Source organism: Cavia porcellus, unplaced genomic scaffold (assembly GCF_034190915.1).
Source record: "Cavia porcellus strain 051 isolate PalLab524CR breed Dunkin Hartley unplaced genomic scaffold, mCavPor4.1 scaffold_2, whole genome shotgun sequence".
NCBI lineage: Eukaryota > Metazoa > Chordata > Mammalia > Rodentia > Caviidae > Cavia > Cavia porcellus.
Window position 1 is genome coordinate 15,715,342 of NW_026947485.1, and position 16,177 is coordinate 15,731,518.

The 16,177-nt window shown below is 41.0% G+C and overlaps 1 protein-coding gene across 5 annotated transcripts in view; it reads right to left on the reverse strand.

Annotated features, from left to right (window-relative positions):
- Immp2l (inner mitochondrial membrane peptidase subunit 2) overlaps positions 1-16,177 on the reverse strand; it is an 878,014-nt gene that overhangs the window by 745,511 nt on the left and 116,326 nt on the right. For 2 of the 5 annotated variants that reach the window (XM_063238755.1, XM_063238753.1), the window contains one exon: positions 4,961-5,134. The exons of 2 other annotated variants lie outside the window; for them this stretch is intronic. In XM_063238755.1, the coding sequence (XP_063094825.1) occupies positions 4,961-5,134 (174 nt within the window). Of the gene's footprint in view, positions 1-4,960; positions 5,135-11,219; positions 11,548-16,177 lie in introns of those variants that run through there. One more of the 5 variants, XM_063238766.1, reaches the window with a different exon arrangement.

Here is a 16,177-nt window from a genome sequence, read left to right on the forward strand (position 1 = left end):
ACCTAAAATTCACATGGAACTACAAGGTTCCAAATAGCCAAAGCAACAGTGAGCAAAGAGCATAAACATGGAGATACCACATTATCAGACTTTAAAATGTAATACAAAGACATAGTAACAAATACAGCATGGTATTAGCATAGAACAGACACATATACTAATAGAACAAAATAGTGGACCCAGAAATAAATCCATGCATTTAAAACCAATTCATTTTTAACAAAGGTGCCAAGTCCTTACTGGAGGAAAAATAGTCTTTTCCATAAATGATGATGGGAAAACTAGATATCTACATGAAGTGAAATGAAATCAGTCCTTTAGCTCTCATCACATACTAAAAAAAAAAAAAATCAACTAAGATATATTAAATAAAGACCCAAAATTATGAAACTATAAGAAAAACACAGGGAAAAATGCTTCAAATATATTTTATTTTCCATAGTCCCATATTTAAGTAGATAACTGTATTTTATAAAGGTAGGAAATGTTTTGTTCTCAGTAAAGGAAGTAAAAAGGGAATAAATTCAGACACTTGTTCAAATATAGCAAATTTTATTAAGAATCCCTATTACTTATGCAATTCTAAAAGAACATTGTTATAAAATGTTCATTCTTGTTTATTTTATAGTTACATTTTGTAATTATTTTGTAGTTTATTTTGTAGTTAAGAATTCTTGTAAGGTATGTGATCAGGATGTGTTTACAAATTCCTGGTTTGTAAAATCATTTTCTTAACCGTAAACATAAACTGGTTTTCATTCTACTACTCATCCAACGATATAAGAGACTCAAAAGCACTAACATTGTTTACAAGCCATGGAGAAGCCTTAAGAGAAGATAAGGTGGTGAACTTTCTAGAATAGTTTGAATACAACCCTTCTTGTGTAATTGAAGTCTGATGCAAGTCTGTTGGGAAACCTAAACTCTAACATTGTTGGTGAAAATCATAAAACACTGAAATAGTAAGAAAAATTAATGGATACTGTATCTAATATATACAATCTTCCAAATTACCTGATTGTATAAGAAACTGAGCCTTTCGTTTCTTTTAGCTACTTTACAACTCTGTAGCTGCAAGACATACAAATGATGCTTTTCTAAGAGAAATGCAAATAAATTTTATCCAGCAGAGTAAAACTGATAATTGGCCTGTGAATATGGACCAGTTCTGCAGTGTTATACATACATTTTAGCATCCTTTTCTATCTATACAAGTGTGCACACATAATTCTCCTTTGAATAACTTGCACAATCTTACTGGTTCCCTCAGTAACAGGAACTAAATAAAGTCTTTCATTCTAGTTAATTTTATATTTCAAAAAAATCCCTTACCCTTTCTTTAAAAGTATCCTTTAACAGAATCTATAATTAAATATTACTTTTGAAGATAATATCCACCTTTCATGAACACACCATCTTAAAATTTCTACTAGGTCATAAATCACCTCATTTAAATTAAGCTGCAAATTTATAGCATGCTTCAAAGAACTCAATCCATTATCATACAGCAAGGTGCTTTTATGTTTATCTACCACTATAAAGGAAAATAGCTGCCAATTAAAGTATAACACAGTGCTTTTTCTTTCCTTATATTTCTGCTCTTTTCTATATCTTTATCAAATATTCCTCAATTCTGTTCCCATATATTTGTGTATATACAACTGAGCTTTCCCAGATCAAGTTGGCTTTAAAACTATATTCACACATGTACAGACAATGACAGAATACATCAAAACCACCACCTGAGGGGCCAGAAGTACAGATTAGTGATACACTATTTGTTTAGCACACAAGAACCCTGTGTTCAAATCCCCAGAATACACACTAACCACCACAAGGATTTTAAGAGACTATCAATTTAAAGATGCTTTCTACTTTTAATTTGAGATATATTAAAATGCAGAAAAGATGTGTATCTCAGGATCTACAAAATACCAATACCATAAATGTAAGAATCTAGAGCAGATTTATGGAAGGCAATTAGTTTACAATCAGAAATCCCATCATTATATAGTCATCATTTGCCTAAAGAATAGAGCTAGGATAATCCACAGACACTGCTAGAAATGTGTGATACTAAAAACTAAAAACCGAAATCTCAGTAAAGCTAAACAAACCTTTAGAATAACAAAAAGTGAGAGCTCATTCAATGTCTTTTTGACTAAATGAGTAGTAATGACGGTTTGGTGTCTTGTAGAAAGGTAAGAAAGATGGAAAAGTGTAAAAGGCTGGCTTCAAGTAAAGCAATGCAGAGGAAGAATCATCCCCACTTCTAAGGAAATCATCTGCCTCCTTCGTGCTGTATTGCTGACATTACTTTCCTCTTTCCAATCCTAGATTAGTAAACATCTTGTAAAACTGCTGTTATTAGAACAACAATCTCAATCAATAAGTCACGGCATTAACTTACGTGATTGTCTCAATCAGTCGTAATCTTGAAAACAAAGGAAACAGAAGTCCCTCAATATTATTCCAAATAAAAAACCTAATATTCAAACACTTATCAGTGATACCAATCAAATTCCCTGCTCAATATTATTTCTTAATCTTAGCCCTTGGTGATATTATAAAAGTTGCAATTCTTTCATTATCACTGGAGTCTACAATATTGATGAGCACATAGCAAACCAGAACATGACTTTTTCTCATAATACAAAAGCACATAGTACTTTTGATACTCACAAGTAAGTAAGAATTCAGATAACAATCATTATTCTCTAAACATGGGTGCACATATATTGCTGCGGCATGATGTTTTCAATTCTTCTAGGAAAATACCCAGAAGGGGAAGAGCTGGACTGAGTGAGACCTCTCCCATCCTAGTGTTTTGAGGACTCCCCACACAGATTTCCACAGTGGTTGTACCATTCTACACTACCACCAACAGTGGAAAAGAGTTCCTTTTTCCCTACAACCCCACCAGCATTTGTTATTGTTTGATTTTTATTCATGCACACACACACACACACACACACACACACACACACACTATTCTATACTAACAATCTCTGTTAGCTCATCAAAAAGAACAGCTTGTGTTTTCATTGAGTGATCACTTTTATTGTCTGTATCCTGCAATCTGAACAACTTTGAAGATAACAATACACAATAATATTGACTAGTGTTAATCTCCTATTATTTTGTTTTTAAATTCTGCATCACCATTTATATTTTTTGTTTTGTTTTTAAAATAAAAAAATCATGATTGTCATTTTACATATGAAGAAACTGTAACTGAAAGAACTTAGGACTTTGCCCAAAAGTGCCACAGCTTTTGGCACTGCCAAAACTTAATCTTAGGCTTTCTAATTTTAAATTCTGAACTTGCCTTTAGGAAAAGACTAGAGATCAAACGACTAAATTTTCATTCCTGTTCTCTTCCCTCACCTACCAAATAGTACTTGTCTCAAGAATCTAGCTTGCTGAGTTCCAAAGCCACTTTAACAGTAAGTTATTCATTATTAATGAGGTAACTCCTTGCATGGCTATATTCGGATTTTATAAACAAACATGGTAGTTAGGTACATTACAGATTACTGAAAATATATAATATTAACAGTCAGGTTCTAGTGTGATCAGAACATTTAATTTTCCTGTGCCCCAAATTCATCTGCAAAAGTAAGCTGAAATGTAGATGATCTCTACAGTCTTTATCTAATTATAAACCTTGTATTCTAATGGACCACGAATACAGAACTCATAAGCAGAAATTTAACCATTCATCCAGAACAAGGATATTGTCTCTACCAATTTAGAACCAGAAGTTCTGAAAACAAAGGACATCCACACAGACAGGGCTGCCACAGCAGCCCCTCCAGGTGTACAAGACACTTACATTTCACTGGACTGTAACATACTTCTTTTGTACCTAAAAAGAACTATACTTTTCTCATTATAAATACCCTAGTTCTTCCCAGGAAGTTATTGTGAAGTCTCCAAATGTCACTAATTTGTCCCTTAAAGCAAACATATAAAATACTTTGTGACATATGAGAAATGTTCAGTAGATTCTTTAGTTGCTTCAAGATATAGGATATAAATCATCGACATTCTAAACACAAGCAAACAACCTATTTTTGTCTAAAAGATTTAAAACTTAAAATTGCTTCTTTTTTTCTACTTTGCAGCTTTTAGGTCATTCAATCTGCTTCAGTCTCTAAGATATAAATTATTTTTTAAATAAGTAAATAAATATAATGGATTTCTTACTATTTTGTTAATATAAATCTTTTTATATATGCAATCTTACTTTATATGAGCACATTTTCTTTATCAATTTCTATTAAATATGTAGATTACTTCCATTGGATCTATCAACTGAGCCTCTAACTAAAAGTGGTTTTAAATAGTCAAACAATTGGATCAATTTTTTAGTGTTTTTATTCCATCAAGAATATCTAAAATATGCTTTCCATTTGAAAAAAATGAGCAATCCAACAGTAAAGTTCCCTAACTTATTGGGAAAACTATTACACATTACAAACAAAATTAGTTTTCTAATCTCTTTTTTTTTCCTGTCTGATCAATTTTGCTTGAAAAACTTCTATAATTTCCCCAAACAGCTAATTTTCCTGAGTCTCCTATTCCTCTGATATTACAATCACGTTACCCAAAATCCTTTAAATGCTCCTTTCTCCCAACACCAACTTCCTTTGACTATCTACACTACGATTTCCTTCCTCTTGATTCATCTTGGGTCCTGTTGTTTTCAGGATTCATCTACTTGAATGATTCAACAGTCTTTCAGAATTTAAATCTTTTGATGCAAACACAACTACAAAGACACTCAGCTGTTGGGAGCCACCACATTGCCGAGCCGCCGCATATAGCGATCATGCGGCCTGTGGTAAAGAGTAAAGCCTGAGTTAGATTACCCCTCCCATCGAGCACGTTAGTTTCCTGCTTACCGCGTAAACAACCCGCTCAATAATATGTTAGCCAATCAGCTTGCCTTGCTTACTTTAATATGATTGGACACTGTATCCGTATATATACTGGTGCCACCCCTGGGGGGAAGTAGAAGCCCGGAAGGAGCCGCGGAGAGCGGACCGGTAGAGGCTTCGGAGCGAAGCACGGAAGGAGCCGCGGGGAGCGGACCAGAGGAGGCTTCGGCTGGGAGCGATCCCAGGGCAGGCTGTACGGAGAGAAAATAAAAGAAAAGGTTGTCCACTGCCAGACTTTGTCGTGTGTCCTTCCTGCCGGCCGGGAGCGACATCGACATTTGGAAACCCGTACGGGGAACAACTGATCACCCCCGAGACGTGGTAGTGGACAACGTTCCTTGATACAGCACTGCGAGACAGGTGAGTAGGGGATAAACCTGGGGCCTGGGTGGCGCGCACCTACAGGGTTTTTAGACTCCCCTCAGGCTCACGCGTAAGTGGCGGATTTTTGGGCCTCACGCGGTGAGTAACATATTAAATATGGGTAACGTACCGAGTAACGACACCCAGCCCTTGGTACAGGTCCTCCGGAAGCTCTTAAAGTCCAGAGACCTCAAGGTGGGACGCAAAACGCTGGAGAGCTTTTTTGAGGAGATTGATAGTTTCGCTCCCTGGTTCTTGCCCACAGGGCACTTAAACCTGCCCTCGTGGGAGAAGTTGGGCAGGGATCTTTCTCTAGCGGAAAGGGAGGGCGGGGCTTCGGTCTTCGCTCGGCCACTGTGGGAAATGATATATGCATGCTTGAAGAGCGAGGGTGGTTGCAGGGAAGGTTCTCAAGAGCTCATTAAAGTGCGTAGGGCATTCGAACAGGCCCAGTCAGGGAGCTCCCGGGAGGGGTCCGTCAAAGGAGACAAAGATATAAAGGAGGAAGACGGGGCTCAGGCCTCGGAGTCGTCTGACTCCGAGAACGAGGAAGGCTTAGACAACGATGAGACCAAGGAGCCTAGATGCCAAGAGGATAGGCCGCTCGATAAGGAGTCGCAGGGTTCTTTCCCAGCGTTGCGCCGCGAATTGCGCTCCGCTCAACTTGGTCTGCGGAGGAGTAGAGAGCTCCTGAGCGCCCCCTGGCGCGAGAGGGAGGCGAAGCCTTCCGCCCCACCTTGGGGGCTGTTCCCGGAAGCGATCCCTCGCCACGAGGCGGCCGCGTGGGAGCTCCCTCCCCTTTCGCCAGAACAGGAAGTGATGCACGGGCCCCCATTTTCCGCCCAATCACGGCCGCCGTCTTATGCTCCGCCGCCGGCGGGTCGGTATTTTTACAGGCGGCTTTGGCAGGGGGGACGTTTGTCTCATGAGGTACATCCACCACCTGGGATAGATAGTGGCCCCTACGGGATATTTCCTGTACAAGTAGCTATGGGCCAGGGACGTAATGCATGGGAGCCTTTTGAGATAAAGCAGATTAGAGAACTTAAAAATGCAGTTACAACCTTTGGGCCGACTGCGCCTTACACCATTGCCATGCTGGAGAACCTGTCTTCTGGGCCCCTCACCCCCGCGGACTGGATTCAGCTGGCAAAGGCGTGTCTGCCCTCAGGTAGTTACCTGGATTGGCGAGCCTGGTACGCAGAGTTCTTTGCAGAGCAGGCTGAGAGAAACGCCAGTCGGGGAAACCGGGGGTGGAACAAGGAAATGCTTATGGGAGAAGGTCGGCACGCTGATGATCAGACTCAGTTCCCCGGCGCTGTCTATGAACAAATCAATGCCATAGGGCTCCGCGCCTGGAAGCAGGTAAGTGGTGCCGGAACAGCCTCCTTGTGTCTTTCAAAAATAATTCAGGGTACCACAGAGCCATTTGTTGACTTTGTGGCCTGAATGCAAGATGCTGCCGATAAAATATTTTCTGATCCGGGAGTGGCTCGACCGCTGGTAAGGCAGCTGATTTTCGAGCAATGTACAAAGGAGTGCAAGGCAGCAATAGGCCCTCATAAGAACAAGGACCTCAACACCTGGATTAGGATATGCAGAGAGATAGGGGGGCCGCTCTCCAACTCGGGAGTGGCTGCTCTCCTGGCCGCGGCTGTACAGCAGAGGGGACCTCGCGGGTCAGGAGGGGAATGTAAGGCCAGAGGGTGTTTTGCCTGCGGGGAGCCAGGACACATTAAACGTCACTGCCCAAACAATGCAGATGCTAGGCCCCGTCCTAGGAATGAAGAACCATATGTTTGTGGGCGATGCAAGAAGGGATCACACAAAGCTGAGGAGTGTAGGTCGGTCTTTGATGCTCAGGGCAACCGTATTTGTGGACGAGATGCTAGAGAGCCAAAAAACGGCCAGAGGGGGCCCTCCTCACAGGCGGGCCCCCGCCCCAGAGACAGGACAGCTCAGGATGGCAGCCTTCAACAAGCCTGGGTCAGCAGGTGTGGACCTCAGTGTCGCCTCCAGACTTATATTAGTGCCTGACATGGGTGTTCAAGTGGTTGAAACCACCTTTAAGGGACCGTTACCCAAAAATTCCGTGGGTCTGGTGATCGGGAGATCCTCCACGGCCCTTCGGGGTCTCACAGTAGTCCCGGGGGTCATAGACTCAGACTACACAGGACATATTAAAATTATGGTTCAATCTCTTGTGGGTACTATGGTAATCAATAAAGGAGACAAGATAGCGCAGCTCTTGCTGCTCCCCAGTCTCCACAAGAGATTTCCCTCAAAGCAGAAAATTAGAGAAAGTCAAGGTTTCGGTTCCTCAGGGGAAGTCTTCGAGGGACTCCATATGACACTTGATAAAAGGCCCATGCTCTCACTTAAGGTCAATGGCAAGAATATAACAGGGCTCCTAGATACAGGAGCTGACCGTTCCATTATCTCCAAAAAGGATTGGCCTTCCAACTGGCCCACCAACACTGCAGATAACACGCTGCAGGGCCTGGGGATGGTGTCAGCTCCTCAGGTTAGTGCTTCAACCCTGCTCTGGTGCGATGAGGAGGGTCATCAGGGCCATTTCCAACCATTTGTGTTGCAGTTGCCAGTGTCTCTATGGGGAAGGGACATCCTCACTCAGATGGATGTCACGCTTACGTCAAACTGCTCCCCCCAGGCTAAGGATATACTCAGGAACCAGGGATATACCCCCGGCAAAGGCTTGGGCAATGCCCTACAGGGTCGGACATCCCCAATACCAGTAGAGAACAAAAAAGGTAGGCAAGGGCTGGGCTTTTCTTAGGGGCCGCTGAAGAAGCTCTCCTACCCACTTCGATCAAAATCACCTGGAAATCAAATGATCCGGTCTGGGTACCTCAGTGGCCCCTGCCTAAGGAGAAGCTATTAGCCTTGTCAGAAATAGTCAGTGCACAACTTAGATTAGGACACATTAAGCCGTCGACCTCCCCATGGAACACCCCCATTTTTATAATTAAGAAAAAGTCTGGCAAGTGGAGGCTGCTCCATGATCTAAGGGCGGTCAACGCGCAGATGCAGTCCCTGGGGGCGGTCCAGAGGGGGCTGCCAGCTCTCTCAGCCATCCCTCAGTCTTGGCCGATTTATGTTATAGATCTTAGAGACTGTTTCTTCTCAATCCCCCTGCATCCAGAGGACACCCATAGGTTCGCCTTTACTTTACCCACCATTAACCAAGAAAGCCCTGATCTCAGATACGAGTGGATAACGCTGCCCCAAGGTATGGCCAACAGTCCCACTATGTGTCAGATTTACCTTGATTCCCTACTGGCCCCCCTACGGAAATCCTTTCCCAAGATAAGATGTGTGCATTACATGGACGACCTTTTGCTCAGCGGCAGGGACCCAGACATGCTAAATAATATGCTCGGCCAGTTGGTCGAGGCCCTGAGACAAGCCAATCTGCATGTTGCCCCCGACAAGATTCAGGGAGGAGAAATGGTGACCTACTTAGGCGCGAGAATCTCCCCTATGCTAGTCTCTCCGCAGAAGGTCACCATTAGGACGGATGGCGTTAGGACCCTAAATGACATGCAAAAGCTATTGGGAGACATTAATTGGATTAGGCCATATTTACATATACCAAATTCAGATCTCAAACCCCTGTTCGACCTTCTGAAGGGAGACCCAGATATAGCCTCCCACAGGAGGCTCACTCCTGAGGCAAGAGCTGCCTTACAGAGAGTGGAGGAAGCCTTAGGTGGGGCTACCTTACACAGAATTGAACCAGGGCGACCCTTTGATGTCTGTTTGCTACAGACTAGTCTACAGCCCACAGCGGTGATTTGGCAGAAAGGACCACTACTGTGGATACACCCTAAGGTCTCACCTGCAAAAGTCATAGAGCATTACCCGGAGGCAGTCGCTTCATTGGCCCTTGAAGCGCATGATAGAGCTGTCCAACATTTTGGCTCAGGACCACAAGCCATCCGAGTACCCTATACCGCCAGCCAGATCAAGACCCTGGCTGCCTGCATAGATACTTGGGCCATTTTGAGATGTGTTTTCCATGGGGATATAAACAATCAATACCCTAAAGACCCTATCTTGTCATTTGTTACTCAGCACCCTGTAATTTTTCCAAAGGTTACTGCCTCTGAGCCATTAGTCCCAGCAACTACAATATATACAGATGGCTCCAAGACGGGGATAGGCGCCTATGTGATCCTAGGCAAGCCCCCGGTTACCATACAATTTGAACCTGATCAGCCTCAGGTGGTGGAACTGCAGATCGTTAAAATGATTCTTGAACGGTTCTCAGGAGCCATTAACATTGTCTCCGATTCTAGGTATGTGGTCAATGCTATGCAAGTGCTTGAGACTGCCGGTTTAATTAGATCCACTTCCACAGTGGCTGGGCTGTTCCTGTCTATCCAGACATTGCTCCAGAACAGACACCATAAGGTCTTCACCACCAACATAAGAGCACATACATCCCTGCCAGGGCCTATGGCACAGGGGAATGCGGCTGCTGACACTGCCACTCGCCCGTTATGGATTTTTACCTTACTAACACCAATCGAGCGAGCCCGTGCCTTCCATGATAAGTTTCATGTCAATGCCAGGACACTAGCAAACCATTTCCATGTTTCCAGAGCAGATGCACGAGATATCGTGTGACTATGTGGCTCCTGTGCCACATACAAACCTGCCATACCGATGGGAGTAAACCCTCGAGGTTTGATCCCTGGTGATGTTTGGCAGATGGACATCACACATATACAGGAGTTTGGGACTCTTAAATATGTTCATGTTTCCACAGACACCTGTTCTCACGTCATATTTGCAACAGCAGAAACAGGTGAAAAAGTGTCTAATGTGATCAATCATTGCCTGGCGGCTTGGGCCGCATGGGGCAAACCAAAAATATTAAAGACTGATAATGGACCAGCCTATATAGGCAAAGCCTTCAATGAGTTCTGCAAAATGATGGAGGTTCAATTAAAACATGGTATCCCATACAATCCCCAAGGTCAAGGAATCATCGAAAGAGCCCATAGAAGTCTCAAAGCAATTCTAGCTAAACAAAAAGGGGGAGTAGGCCAAGGCCTGGCCCCAAAGGCACGATTATCCATGGCACTATTCACACACAATTTTTTAAATTTAAATAATGATAATTGCTCCCCAGCTGTGGAGCACTGCAACCCTTCCCCCAACCATAAAGGGTGGGTGAAGTGGAAAGATGTCCTGACAGGACAATGGATGGGCCCGGATCCAGTGGTCAGCTGGAACCGAGGTGCGGTTTGTGTCTTCCCACAGGAACCGGGACAAGAACCACTGTGGGTACCGGAGAGACTGACACGGGCGACAAAGCCCTCGACTGAAGATCAGACCTGCCCTACCGGAGATCCATCACAGACCAACCAACAAGATGAATAGAAATAGCGGTAGCCCGAAATGGACAAGAAGATCCTCAGGCATATGCATGGCTCGCTCGCCTAGCCTACGACCGAGTCTAGGGACGGTGAGCTTCCCACACTCCTCCTCTAAAAAATTATGATATAGCAGGGTAGATGAGTCAATGACGGGTAAGAGCATGCCTCCCCCGCATGACTCAACCTAAGACAGGCCCTACCCCATACCGCACGAAAGCCGCTGAATTACTAGGTTCCGCCCGAACCAAATGTCGCCCCGGGGGGATCATGCGGAGCGACATGAGTGTATGCCTGTGTGCATCCAGGTTCCGTCCGGTTCCTTCCTGGCCCTGGAAAAAGGACGAGGGCCTCGGGGCCTCGGCAGACTCGGGGACGGCCGACCCGGGCCGACGCCGAGAGCCCTTGGTGGGCCTCCTATCAGGGCATAGGCCTCTACACTCAATTCAGAACGGGCTGCGATGCGTAGACTTATTTAAAATAAAAAAGGGGGAGATGTTGGGAGCCACCACATTGCCGAGCCGCCGCATATAGCGATCATGCGGCCTGTGGTAAAGAGTAAAGCCTGAGTTAGATTACCCCTCCCATCGAGCACGTTAGTTTCCTGCTTACCGCGTAAACAACCCGCTCAATAATATGTTAGCCAATCAGCTTGCCTTGCTTACTTTAATATGATTGGACACTGTATCCGTATATATACTGGTGCCACCCCTGGGGGGAAGTAGAAGCCCGGAAGGAGCCGCGGAGAGCGGACTGGTAGAGGCTTCGGAGCGAAGCACGGAAGGAGCCGCGGGGAGCGGACCAGAGGAGGCTTCGGCTGGGAGCGATCCCAGGGCAGGCTATACGGAGAGAAAATAAAAGAAAAGGTTGTCCACTGCCAGACTTTGTCGTGTGTCCTTCCTGCCGGCCGGGAGCGACATCGACACTCAGCCACCTTATATTTCACAAAGGGCCTAAACATGTTCACTGAAAGAAAGATAGCCTCTTTAATAAATGGTGCTGGAGGTTTCCACATGCCAAAAACTGAAACTAGACCCATGTCTATTACCATGCTCTAAACTAAAGTCAAAATGGATCAAAGGTCTAAATATTAAAATAGAAACACTAAATGTATTGAAACACAAGGTAGCTAGAAATCTTGAAGACACAGGGGTAGGCAAAGAATTCATGAACAAAATGCAAACTGTACAGGAAGTACTTCAAAGAATCAACAACTGGGATCTCATCTTATTATAAAGTTTTTGCACTTCAAAACAAATCACCAACAGAGTGAAAAGAAAACCCACAGAATGGGAAGAAATTTTAGCCACCTGCCCCTCAGGCAAAGCACTTATATCTAGAACACACAAAGAATTGAAAAAGATCAGGTCCCCTAAATTCAAAGATCCAATCCAAAAAATAGGCATCTGAGATGAACACTCATTTCTCAGATGAAGAAATTCAAATGGCAAATAAGTACATGAAGAAATGCTCACCATCACTGGTCATTTGAGAAATGCAAATTAAAACAGCATTGAGATTCCACCTCACTCAAGAAAGAATGGCTATCATCAAGAAACCAAACAATAACAAATGTTGCAGAGACTGTGGCAAAAAAGGAACACTGCTCCACAGTGGGAGTGCAGACTACTGCGGCCACTGTGGAAGTCAGTGTGGAGATTCCTCAAAAAACTAGGATTGGAAGGTTCATTCAATCCAGCTATTCCTCTTCTGGGTATTTTCCCAGAAAAAGTGAAAACATCACAGTTATATGTACCCATGTTTATAGCAGTACAATTTGTAATAGCTAAATCTTGCAAACAACTGAAATGCTCAGTAAAGATGTGGTCTTTTTATACAATGGAGTACTACTCAGCCAGAAAGAAGGCTATCTGTGAGAGTTTTATAGGTAAATAGATTCAACTTGAGACTACACTCATAAGTGAAAGAACTCAAACTCATATTTATACATTTCATATTATCTCCCTACTGGAAAAAATAATAAACTGAAAGAGTAACAAAATCAAAAATGTACAATAAATATTTAACAATGAAAGGGAAAGAAAATGCTCAAAAGGAAAGAGCAACTGGGATAGGGGAAAGGAGAAAATAAAGGAAAATATTATATGTGTGTATAGATAACTGTATGTATGTACCTGTATTTTTCAAGATAGATAACTGTACTACTAATCTCTGTTAATTCATCAAACAGAACAGTTGGTTTGATCATTTTTTTGTTTTATCATTTTTATGCCTAGGCCTTGCAACCTGAACAACTACTTCTAAGATAACAATCGGCAATATATTAACTAATGTTAATTTCTTACTATTTATTTTGAAATTCTGAATTATTTCTATCCTTTTTCCTATTTTGATTTTTAAAATAAAAAAGAATTGAAATCTTCCAACTTCTCTGATTCCTCCTAATTTCCATACACATATATTTATGTCCAGGGACATCTAATTCCTCTACATAATCCTAACAATCTAAAAATCTTCACCATTTTACCTGGACCCAGGCCCAGAATAAACTATATATATGTTACTATAAGATGCTAAAATGTTACTAAAAAACCATTTTAAAAGGCAGTAACTGTTCTTCCACACAAAGTGATGAGTTACAATAGTTTATGAGTAAAGTCTGCTCACTTTATTTTTCTACTGGATATTTGTTATTCATGTCTCAATATTATGAAGGAAGAGGCCATCTTTATCATTACAGATAATTTTTTCATATTCAATCACATGCTCAGTGTAGTAGCCCACAGTGGAATCAGTGGATGAAAGGAATAGCATTGTTAAACTTGCTGAGTACTCACAAGGTGATTACAAAAGCAATGCTGAGCACGGAATCTTGTCTGCTTTGTACCTGTTGTGGGCACCAGTAACACACCAAATTGTAAGTGCTCAATAAACCTTGGCTTTATAAATAGACGAATCAATCAATCAACCAGACTTATGAAACAGTCCTTTCTATCTTTATTATACCTTCATGCTATGCTTCCCTCCTCACTATTAAGGGTAGCATATTATTTGATCTAGCCAATGAAATATAAGCCAAAGTGACAAGGCAAATTTTTAAGTATTTTTTTCATATCATTTTCCTCTATTCACAACAACAAAACTAAAAGGCAAATCTTTCTTGTGTTGCTATTTATACTCATTAATATCTTCTGGTAGCCTGGTGTGGTGGCACACACCTAGAATCCCAGCACTTGATAGCCTGAGGCAGGAGGATCTCTGCAAATTCCAGGCTAGACTGCACTTCATGGTGAGTTCAAGGCTACCCTGAATTACACAGCAAGACCCTGTCTCAATAAAAAATCTTCTGGTAAAATGGAAATTTCCCCTTAAAATATGTCCTTTTAACTGTAGAAGATGAGATAAGTGTCCCTTACAAAGAACATAGTGCAGTCCTTTAGTAGGAGAATTACAAGTGCTGGGTACCATTTCTAAGAAAGAATACAGAGCAGTAAAACTTTAGAAAGTGTCCTCGGAGAAGATAACTAAAAATCAGACAATCCTTTAACTCAGAATCCTAATAAAGACTTGTTAGATTTCAGTGAAATAAAATGCTTCATGGGACAGATCTAAGATTGTTTTATAAAAACCCTTACGGTCCTAAAGGGCAACTATAAACACTGTAACATGTTTTAAATTCAAAACTCAGCCATGTTTTTGAAACTTTTCCCTAGCATTAGTGGTGTTCAAGGAGAGAAGGTAGCCAGAACCTGAAACCATAATGTGCAGTGAATTAAATCAGACACATAAAGAAGATTTGTGCTTTATGAAAATCTCAGTATATAAGTAAAATACAAAACAAGAGAGATAAAAGAGTAACAGAGAGAGAGAAAGGTTATAATCCAGCATGAAAAATATATCTAAAAATTGCCCTTAGTATAATTATCCTATGTGTTTTATATATTTTTTGCCCATTTTTCTGATTGTTAATTTGTATATATGCTAATTAACTTTTTAAGAACTTACAAGATAAATAAATGAGTCTAAGGCTGGCAAAATACAGTGGAAGGTTGGGGGGAAGGAGGAAACAAACGATTGAGATATGTTAAGGACTTGCACCAGTCCTAAACCATGAATATAATCATTATGTATTGCAAACATGTACTAATGATAATTTGAAAAGAAATAGAAAAAAATGCAAATCAAACAACACATTTGAAATTCCATAAACAAACCAAACATTATCAACATAAAAGACATGGGTATACAAATTGAGTTTCAGAATATTTAACCATACCCTAAATCACATTTATTCTTGAAAAACAGATGAACACATTTGTGTTTAAGAGTTTTAGTTCAAATTTCAAGAAACTAAAATAGAAAAAGTAACATTAAAAATGGTTACGTTTAATGCCGATAAGAAACTTTGCAAAAAGAAAGGGCCAGTATATTAGTACGGCTATAATTATCATTATTATTGTTATTGGTATTTATATTTCATAAACAAAATTTGTGGGAGATTTTTGAAGTGAGTAAAAAAAAAAAAACTAACCAGTTTTAGAAATGACTCCTGAAAGTACAGGCACATATGTGTAAACACTACACTGTTTCCCTGGTGTGAAAAAGTAAAAGAATAAATAAGGACCAAAATGTGCAATAGATATTGTGAAACAGGAAGAAAATGTTCAAATGGCAAAGAAATTAGGGAGGCTGAGGGGAAAGGAAGGGAGAGAAAAGAAAAACATGATGAGAAAAGAAGGAAAAAATGGAAACAAAGCTTTTATAAATAAGGAGGGGGAGAAGGAAGGGAAGGAGAACGGGGAAAGAAAGCATCAAATTGGGTTATGTACAGGTACAAATTCCCTTCGATGAATGTGATCACTATGAATGCCTAAAATGTACCAATGAATGTAATTAATTATTGAAAAAAGTTGACTAAAAGAAAAGAGGAAAGAGTACAGGTATGAAAAAAATCCTATTAAATCTTTCTTTGATATTATTTATGCTTATAATTAATTCCCACAAGTATTATAAATTCTAGTTGGGTGGCATCACTATCTAATGCCAAATATTATATCTTATGTTTTTCACAACTTAAGCTTATTTTGCATTTTTCATCAAAAACTACTTAATGGTCAATATAGAAAATATGGAATATATTGAATCTTGAACAGCATATGAAAAAATACAATACTGTGACCCAAGTAAATCAATCTTTTTTCTTTTCTCTTACTCTTTCTGTCTCTTATACAAACATGCACGCACACATGCACACACACACACACACACACACACACACACACACCACATTACACCAAGCCTGGAGGTATATCTTCTCAGATATGTGACAATAAAAGAGATTTTTTTTTCTTCCTAAAAGTCATTTTATTGTAAAAACATAAATACAATGCTAACATGAACTCATGTAAGCAACTGTTCCTCTTTAACTGGTAAAACAATCTCATAGAAAGTGATATCTTTACACTGATTTATAGATTTGATTTTACTGTTATTATTCTTTTTTCTTTT